This window comes from Gorilla gorilla, chromosome 8 (genome assembly GCF_029281585.2).
Source record: "Gorilla gorilla gorilla isolate KB3781 chromosome 8, NHGRI_mGorGor1-v2.1_pri, whole genome shotgun sequence".
In the NCBI taxonomy this organism is placed as follows: domain Eukaryota; kingdom Metazoa; phylum Chordata; class Mammalia; order Primates; family Hominidae; genus Gorilla; species Gorilla gorilla.
Genome location: NC_073232.2, coordinates 96928620 through 96939218, shown reverse-complemented (window position 1 = coordinate 96939218; position 10599 = coordinate 96928620). Strand labels below are relative to the sequence as shown.

At 36.9% G+C, this 10599-nt stretch overlaps 1 protein-coding gene across 1 annotated transcript; it reads right to left on the bottom strand.

The window, feature by feature from the left end:
• Positions 1 to 3302: 3302 nt before the first annotated feature.
• Positions 3303 to 3854, bottom strand: LOC101132345 (small ribosomal subunit protein eS1-like). The gene has a single exon (XM_055353898.2). It carries the CDS (start codon positions 3840 to 3842, stop codon positions 3303 to 3305), a length of 540 nt encoding a protein of 179 aa, XP_055209873.2. The 5' UTR covers positions 3843 to 3854.
• Between the last annotated feature and the right edge of the window lie 6745 nt (positions 3855 to 10599).

Here is a 10599-nt window from a genome sequence, read left to right as displayed (position 1 = left end):
TCCTTTCTTTCAGTAGAGGTGGTGGTATATTGCAGTGTTCCTGAGACATTAGCATGCATCAGAATCACCTGGAGGCTTGTAAAAAAGATTGCTGGGCCCCACTTGCGAAGTTTCTGATTCAGTAGGTCTGGGTGGGGTCTGAGAATTTGCACTTCTAACAAATTACCAGCTGATGCTGATGTTGTTGGCTTAGAGCCCACAACTTGGGAACCAGAGAGCATACTTGAAAGGAATAGAGGAAGTAGAGGCACTCAACCGCAGAGATAAGGGAGGTGCGGGTACAATAACTGGCAGCAGATTTAAATGATTTCAAAATGTTTTAACTCATGGAGATATCCGTCAGTGGTCAAATCATCTTACTGTTCCTGTGACTGGAATAGACTGGGAGACTACCAAAGTCCTATTTTTTTCTGTTCAGTTAATCAATAAACAAAACAACAAAGATTAGGTCTGGTGACAGCACAAAGATTCCTGGCCTCTCATCCAATTCTCAGTGTTTTGCTACTTCACCAACGTGGAGCTGCTTGACTGAAAGGGAATCCAGCTCCCGTGTGGAAGAGTCCTAGGACACTGCCACAAGTGTGCACAGTAATTCTTCCTTCATACCCGCCATGGGACCTTCAGGCACAGGGCTGATGGTGCATGGAGAAGGGACTGCCCGGGCTTGTCAGAGATTACTGGACATTGACTCTAAATTGACAGTAATCCCCAAGGACTCAAAACACCACTGCAGTTCAACCGTCGAACTGGGGGTTTTGGAAGACAGGTGATACAGAGAGCTTCTGCCTTAGTCCATTTTCAGAGTTGGCCAGTGTCCATAAACCCACTCTGTAGATATTTACCCAGTTTCTGAATACAAAATATATGCTTTCAGTTCTCACCATGGGGAGCTCTGCTGGTTTAAAGCCCATAATTACTAAGGAAGAAATGTTTCTACCAGAGGACACTGGAAGTTGAATCTTCCACTTAGCAATTTTGAGCTCCACATGCCACTGAATTAGCAAGTAACAAAGGAGACTATGCAGGCTGGGTTCCCTGCTCCTAATTATCAAAGAGAAATGGGGCTGCTGATACCCAATAGGGACAAGGGGGAGAATGTCTGAAACAATGGAATATATATTTATTTATATATTTTTATATATAATATACTATTTATATATATATACACATATAAATAAAATAATTGCCAACTAAAAATTTTTTAGCCATCATAAAAGTCTTTTATGTCCTTCAAAATAAAGACAAACTAGATACTTTTTTCAGATAATCAAAAACCTAACAGACCCATGCTGAAACACTAAACACTAAAGGAAAATTTTCGGGCAGAAGAAAAACAATTCTAGATGGAATCATAGATTTCCAGAAAGAAAGTAAAAGCATTAGAAAGAATATTATAAATACACACGTGCACACACACACACACACACACAGAGATCTAAATGAACATTGACTGTATGAAACTAATAATTATGACGTCATGCGGGGTTTAAAAACAGACGTGCAATTTTTAAGATACATGAGAATAAATAGTACAAAAGGCAAGAGATACACGAAGTACTTGAAAGCCCTTGAATTACCAGAGTGTGGAAGATCATTTTTGCTAGGCTTTAATAAGTCAAGAATGCCTACTGGAATCTAAGGTAACCATTTTTTTAAAACTGCAAAAAAAGATAAACCTATCAAACTAATAGAGAAGAATGGAATAAATAAAAACTATTTGATGAATCTATAAGAAAGCAAGAAAAGAAAGAGAAAGAAATATAGAGCAGGTGGGGCCAATAGAAAAAGAGTAAGTAAGATGATAGATTTAAACTCAAATATATTAGTAATTATATTTAAAACAAATTAAATATTCCAATTAAGAGGTAAAGGTTATTATTTGGATTAAAACTCAACTATTATATACTTTTTACAAGAGAGACACCCAAAATATATGGATATTAAAAAGATGAAAGTAAAATTTTAAAAAGTACCATACAAACCCTGATTTAAAGAAAGCTGGTACGACTGTAGTAATTAATATCAGACAAAATTCACGCCTGTAATCCCAGCACTTTGGGAGGCCAAGATGGGTGGATGCCGAGGTCAGGAGATTAAGAGCATCTTGGCTAACACAGTGAAACACCGTCTCTACTAAAAATACAAAATACTAAAAATACAAAAAAATTAACCGGGCGTGGTGGCGGGCGCCTGTAGTCCCAGCTACCCGGGAGGCTACGGCAGGAGAATGGCGTGAACCCGGGAGGCGGAGCTTCCAGTGAGCCGAGATGGCGCCGCTGCACTCCAGCCTGGGCGACAGAGCGAGACTCTGTCTCAAAAAAAAAAAAAAAAAAAATCAGACAAAATGAACTTTAGTCACGCCTGTAATCCCAGAGGCAGGCAGGTCACGAGGTCAGGAGATTGAGACCATCCTGGCTAACACGGTGAAACCCCGTCTCTACTAAAAAATACAAAAAATTAGCCAGGCGTGGTGATGGGCGCCTGCAATCCCAGCTACTGGGGAGGCTGAGGCAGGAGAATGGCATGAACCCAGGAGGTGGAGCTTGTAGTGAGCCGAGATTGCGCCACTGCACTCCAGCCTGGGCTACAGAGCCAGACTCTGTCTCAAAAAAAAAAAAAAAAAAAAAATGAACTTTAGGACCAACATGCTATAAGTGATAATGTGGGGTATTTCATAATTATCAAAAAGTCAACAATCAGTACAATTGAAAAAATATAAATTTGTATGTGCCTAATGGTATAGCATTAAAATAAATAATTTAGTAATTAACAAACCTAAGAGAAAAAAATGAGTCCATAACTGTAGTGTGAAATTTTTAATATACTTCTCTCCATAACTGAAAGAGTAAATAAACAAAAATTTAAAAATGAGAATACTTAAACAACATGTTTAGTATACATTACCTGACATATATAAGATACAATAACCTAAACTGCAAGATATACCATTACTTTCTTTTTTTTTTTTTCACAAATAGCACTTTTTATTTGCCACTATTTGAAGTCTGAACTTTAAACAGATTCTTGGACTGGTAGTTCATATCCATCAGCTCATTCAACTTTAGCACCTGTCTCGTCCCCAGTGGCTTTTCCAGAACTACAGCCTTCACCATGAAGCTCCATGAGCTTTCCCAATTCAAACTTGGGCTTCTTCAGCATTTTTACTTTTCTAACGAAGACATCATGGAGAGGATAAATAGATTGGCAAGCTTTTTCTATGTCTTTTCCAATGCTGTCTGGAATCAATTTATTGACTACTTCTTTCAAGTCATTTGTCTGCACCTCTCAGGTCATGATTTCCATCATCTTCTTCCGGATTTGGCTGGTGCTGAGCATAAGAGGTCTTCCGGATTTCTCAGGACCTGCTGGTGCTGAGCATAAGAGGTCTTCCGTATCTGATTGTTGCGTTTTTTAGTAAAACCAACACAGAACAGATGAAGCAAGTAACCATCGGTAGTCTTGACATCAACGTGAGCTTCAATCATTGTCTGCCATTTTTTGACCATGGAACACATTTTGTCACGGGTAAGATCCATGCCATGGAAGTTAGTCAGGCAGTTTTTACCCTGAACATCTTCAGTAATCAGCTTGAATTTTCTAAATGCAACTTCATCATTCTGCAAATCAGCAAGACTCACTTCAAACACACGACTCTTGAGACCATCAGATGCAATTTTGGTTCCTTGGGTCCTGGTGACGAGCGTCTTTCCAATATTTCTTATATTGAACATAGCAGGTGCTTTCACATCATACCAATCTTTCTTAGAAAATGGATCAACCACTTTCTTCTTGGCTCCCTTTTTGCCACCTTTCGTAAGGCGCTTGTTCTTGTCAACCACCATGGTGCTGGTCAGCGAGCCAAAAGGCATACCATTACTTTCAAATGCTCATAGAAAATTTACCAAAATCAGGCCAGGCATGGTGGCTCATGCCTATAATCCCAGCACTTTGGGAGGCCAAGGCAGGTGGATCACCTGAGGTCAGGAGTTCGAGACCAGCCTGACCAACGTGGTGAAACCCCGTCTCTACTAAAAATACAAAAATTAGCCAGGTGTGGTGGCACATGCCTGTAATACCAGCTACTCAGGAGGCTGAGGCAGGAGAATCGCTTGAACCTGGGAGGCGGAAGTTGCGGTGAGCCGAGATCATGCCATTGCACTCCAGCCTGGGTAACAAGAGTGAAACTACCTCTCAAAAAAAAAAAAAAAGAAAAGAAAATTTACCATAATCAGTCATATACTAACTCATAAAGCAAGCACCAACAATTTTTAAGAAATTAATATCTTCCAAAGTGTATTCCTTAACTGTAATGGAAATAAGCTAGAAATCACTTTTTAAAAAAAGGTAACTAGAAAATTTCCAAATGTCTAGAAGTTAAGCAGTATACTTCTATATAGTACATAAGTGAAAGAAAAAGTTACAAAGGAAATTAGAAAACATCTGGAACTGAATGGCAGTGAAAATATGACATATCATAATTTATAGGATTCAGTTAAAGTTATGAATAGAAGAAACTGTTTACCATTAAGTGAACATATGAGAAAAGATGAAATGCCAAGTCAAGGCTCTAAAACATCCATCTCAAGAAGTTAGAAAAAGATCTGCAAATTAAACTCAAAGTGAAAGAAAATAATAAAGATAAGAACAGAAATTAATGAAGTGGAAAACAAATGTAGAACAGAGAAAAATCAAGAAAGCCAGAGTTCAAAATCAAGGCTTGCCCTTTGAACACTTGAATGAGATTTGTAAATTTATAAATCACTGGAAAAAATTAATCATTAAAAAAAAAGAAGGCACAAGAAACCACTATCAGGAATGGAAAGGGGAATTAAAAAGAAAATTAAGTGAAAATAATGTGTAATCTGTTGTCAGTACATTTACATATTTAGATAAAAAGAATGAATTCATAACAAAAAAAGAAATAGAAATTTGAATTGTACTATACATTTTAAAGAAATTAAACACATATCTGAAAGCCTTTTATCAAAAGATTTAGGCTTAGATAATTGTATTGGTGAATTCTTCCAAACATTTAAAGAAAGATAATGCCAGTCACACCCAAACTTTTCCAGAGAACAGCAACTGGGAAACACTTCCCTACCTGTTCTATGTAGAAGCATAACCTTAGATTCCAAACTCTGACAAGGTTATTATAAGAAAAGAAAATCACAAGCCAATCTTTCTTAAAACAGAATTGAAAGCATTACAAATCTAGCAATTTATAAAAATAATAATACATCACAACCCTAGATGTGCATATTCCAAGAAAGGGAACTTAACATTTAAAACTCAATTAATTTAATGTACCACATAAACAGAATAAGGGATAAAAATCACATGATCATTTTAATAAACAAAGATAAATCATTTGATAAATTGTATATGTATTCATAATAAAATCTTTTAGCAAAATAGAATTAGAAGGGGACCTTCTTCATCTATTAATTTATAGATACCAGAAACCTACAACCAACATCACACCTAACAGTAAAATCCTAAAAGCTTTTCCCCTAAGATTAAAAAATAAGACAAAAATGACTGGGCGTGAGGGTGCATGCCTATAATCCCAACTACTTGGGAAGCTGAGGCAGGAAAATTGCTTGAACCCATGAGGCAGAGGTTGCAGTGAGCCAAGATTGCACCACTGCACTCCAGCCTGGGTAACAGAGCAAGACTCCATCTCAAAAAAAAGAAAAAAAAAAAGAAATAAGACAAAAACACTTGCTATCACCACTTCTATTCAACATTATACTAGAGATTCTAACTAGTGCAATTAAACAAGAACAATAAATGAAAGGTTTAAGAATTGGAAAGAAAGACATAAAACAATCATAACAGATTACTACATAGACTACATAGTACACAATAGAAAATACACAAAAACTTGTAGACAAACTATTAGAATTAATAAGCAAACTTAGCAAAATCACTAGATAAAAGGTCAGTATACAAAAAGCAGTGGTAGCTTTAGATTCTAACAAACAAGTAGAGAAAAAAATTTTAATACTCCAATTATAATATTGTAAATGTAAAAACTGGAGAATAAATCTAACAAAGAAGGTACAAGAATGCTACACAGAAAACTATACAACATTTTGAAAAATTGAAAATGAGCTAAATAAATGGAGAGATATACCATATTCATGAAGTGGAAGAGAATATTATACAGATGTTAATTTCTCCTCAAATTAATCTATAGGTTCAATGCAATTCCTATCAAAATATCAGCAGGGTTTTCCAGTTTGGCTTAGAAATTTATAAGCTGATTTTAAAATGTATATGGAAATGCAAAAGGCCAAAAAAAGTGAAAACCCTCTTAAAGATTTTATAAAAATCTTGGAAAGACTTAGAAAGAAGAACCAGGAAGATCTTAGAAAGAAAAACTATGTGGCTAATATGAGCTCCTCAATATCAAGACTTAAAAGCCAAAATAATTAAAGAAGTAATTAAGTCAATGAAATGGAAAATGGAATCCAGAAATAAAACCCACACAATACAACTACTTGGTTTATAACAAAGGTAATGTTGCATATCGGAGGAGAATATGATGGTCTTTTAATAAACATGGTGCTGGGTCAACTAGATAAACATTTGGAAAAATTATTGGATCTTAACTTCTACTTTATATCATTCACAAAGAAATCAAACATGCAGATTGTAGACTTAAAAAGAAACAGGATGGACACGGTGGCTCACGACTGTAATCCCAACACTTTGGTGGGCCAAAACAGGAGAATCACTTGAGCCCAGAAGTTTGAGACAAGCTGCAGCAACATAAGGAGACACCATCTCTACAAAATCAAATTTTTTTTTTTTTCCAAAATGGAGTCTTGCTCTGTCACTCAGGCTGGAGTGCAGTGGCATGATCTCGGCTCACTGCAACCTCCACCTCCTCAGGCAATTCTCCTGCCTCAGCCTCCCGTGTAGCTGGGATTACAGGCACACACCACCATGCCCAGCTAATTTTTGTATTTTTAGTATAGACAGGTTTCACCATGTTGGCCCGGCTGGCCTCAAACTCCTGACCTCATGATCCACCTGCCTTGGCCTCCCAAAGTGCTGGGATTACAGGCATGAGCCACTGTGCCCAGCTAAAAAAAACTTTTTTAATTAGCAGGGCATGGTGGTATATGTCTGTATTTCCAGCTACTTGGGAGACTGAGGCAGGAAGATCACCTGACCTTAGCAAGTAGAGGCTGCAGTGTACTGTGATCACGCCACTGCATTCCAGCCTGGGTGACGGAGCAAGACCCTGTCTCAAAAAAAAATAAACAAATAAAAAATAAAAAAATTTAAAAAACAAAACAATAAGATTCTAGAAGATAATGTTAAGATTTTTTTTATTATTTTAGGATAAAAAGAGATTAAACAGGAACCCAAAGGCACTAGCAATAAAGGAAGTAATTGCTAAATTAGACCTGATTAAAACTGGGAACTGCTGTACTCCAAAAAATACTGTTAAGAGAATCAAAAGCAAGTCACAGAATAAGAGAACTTTTGCTACAGATGTATACATACATACACACACACACACACACACACGTATGTGTATGTAGCAAAAGTTACAATATAATATTATATATGTATAATTTTAAAACGGCTTAAATCCAGAATATATAAAGATCTACTACAAGTCAATAAGAATAATGCAGATAATGCAATAGAAAAATGCAATAGCACCATGAAACATAAAGTGGGAAACTTGAACAAGTACTTCACAAAAAAAAATATAGAAAAAATGGCCAATAAACATATTAAAATGTGCTCAATTTTATTAGTCATTAAGAAATTATATATTAAAGCCACAATGAAATACCATTTTACACCCATGAGAATGTCTAAATTTAAAAAGGTTGGCAATACTAAGCATTGTTTAGTATAGCAATTGGAACTCTCAGATATGTTAAATAAAATATGGTTCAACAGATCCACACTCATATGGTTTGGGTCTGTGTCCTCACCTAAATCTCATGTTGAATTGTAATCCTCAGTGTTGAAGGAGGGCCTGATGGGAAATGATTGAATCATGGGGGTCAGACTTCCCCCTTACTGTTCTTATGATAGTGAGTGAGTTCTCACTGGTTGTTTGAAAGTGTGTAGCACCTCCCCCTTCACTCTCTCTCTTCCTTCCTCTCCTTCCCTGTAGAGGTGCCTGCTTCCCTTTCACTTCCTCCATGATTGTAAGTTTCCTAAGGCCTCTCAGCCATGCTTCCTATACAGCCTGTGGAAATGTGAGTCAGTTAAGCCTATTTTCTTCATTAATTACCCAGTCTCAGGTTATTTCTTTATAGCAATGCAAGAATGGACTGACACACACACAGTGGAATACCACTCGACTTTTTAAAAAGAATGAAGCATTTATATGTGCTTGCACAGAAAAAATTCCAATTCATGTTTTTAAATGAATAGAGTAAAAGGATAAATAGTATATTTCTTATATGTATTAAAAAGGAAAGGATACAAATGTATAAATATTTACATATATTAATACACTATAATTATATAAAACTTTTTGGAAATATACACAAAAACTGTTAGTAGTGGCTACCTTTAAGGGATAGTACTGAAAATAGAACAAGGGTTTTACCTTTTGTAGTGTTAAATTTACTGTATTTATTTATAGTGATTTATATATGTAAATCACACTCATATACAGAATATACATATACACAAACACATGCACATATTCATGCAGATGGTTCTTGCTTTAATGTCTAAAGTTTTTTAAAAGGTTTCTATATACTTTTTAAATTTTGGCAGACACTTATAAAAAATAATGACTTGGGTTTTGGAATATTGATCTAATGTCCTTCTTCTGGCAATGATTAGATAATAGTCCAATCCACCTCTAAGGACAGGCTTAATTCAGAGCAATAAAACATTTCCTCCCATTTGGGAGCTTAGCCCTGCTTTAAGCAGGTGATCAAACTAACTGCAGAGTGGAGAGTCAAAGCAGGAGTCTAGTTCTGTGGGAATGAGGGTTCAGTTTATAAACTCTGGGCATCTATGGTTTGTTCAAGCAATTCACACACTATTCATCTTATAATTAATAGAGGTAAACCGGAGACTACAGATCATTACCCACCACCTAGTACTTCTCTCGTTTTGCTTTTAGTCTTTTTCCTGATTCATCCCAGTCTTTCCTGGTTCCTGATTCTGAGTTCACTTTCTTATCTTTCTCTCTGCTTTCTCCTGACTTTTGCAACTTTAATAAAGTCTTGTTTTTTAGCTTGTCCTTCTTTAAGTACTTTGGTTCATTCTACTTTTAGCTGCATTTTGTAGGTAACCATCTCTACTCATTAGGATCCATTTACTTTTTATAGTATTTACATTTGGCCATCACCAAGCCAAGCTGTACAGGCAAGGGAGTTTTGGTACTAATTATATCCAGGCCAAAATTTGCTTTATCTTAGACCACAGCAATCCCTAGTCTGCTCACAGGACAGCCTTGAGTAAAGGAATACAGGAACCTAGCATTTGCAGCCAGTTGAACAGACACAAGGAATAGTGACTATTGATTAATTCTACCAACCATACTTTCATCCATTATATTACTTGGGAAAAAAAAGAAAGAAAATTATCTTTTTTTTATTATTATTATACTTTAAGTTTTAGGGTACATGTGCACAACATGCAGGTTTGTTACATATGTATACATGTGCCATGTTGGTGTGCTGCATCCATTAACTCGTCGTTTAGCATTAATTTATATATGACACAATAGTATTCCTTGAAGAGACTCATTTTAAAAGTACTGTTATGATGAATTCAAGTGAATGTGATTTGGTGACTGGATACAAGGCAATTATACAAAGATCACTGTGCTAGTTTGTTGTCATTGTGCTGGTTGTTGTTTTTCCTGCAGCAGTCAGAATTCTTTTTTTTTCCGAGATGGAGTCCTGCTCTGTCGCCCAGGCTGGAGTGCAGTGGTGTGATCTCGGCTCACTGCAAGCTCTGCCTCCCGGGTTCACACCATTCTCCTGCCTCAGCCTCCCAAGTAGCTGGGACTACAGGCGCCTGCCACCGCGCCCAGCTAATTTTTTTGTATTTTTTTAGTAGAGACGGGGTTTCACCGAGTTAGCCAGGATGGCCTCAATCTCCTGACCTCGGGATCCACCCGCCTTGGCCTCCCAAAGTGCTGGGATTACAGGTGTAAGCCACCACGCCCAGCCCAGAATTCTTAATGTAAACAAATAAGTCAAGCTATTTTAAACAGAAATAAAATGTGTTAAAAGACAGGAAAACTCTGGAAGGACCAGAAAATCAGACCTGGCATTTCATCAGAGAAGGGCCCCCAAATTACTCCACAGAACTGAAACAGTGGAGTCACCATTGCCATCCTCCCTGGGCACAGACATTGCAGCTTGCTTCATCGACCCAATGGATGTAAAGCACTGTCTGTCACAATGAGAAAATCTGCCTCTGCAGGCTTCACGTATCTGCCTCAAACCCTACCAGAATGCTTCGGTATATCTTTCTATGTTATTAGCTTCTGAATCAAAGTCTGGAAAAGTATAACTAAGCGGCAAAGCCAGAGTCAAATGCCTAATTTTCAGCTACAAGGGAGGCTAGGAAATATCCATGGAGGAGATAGTCTTT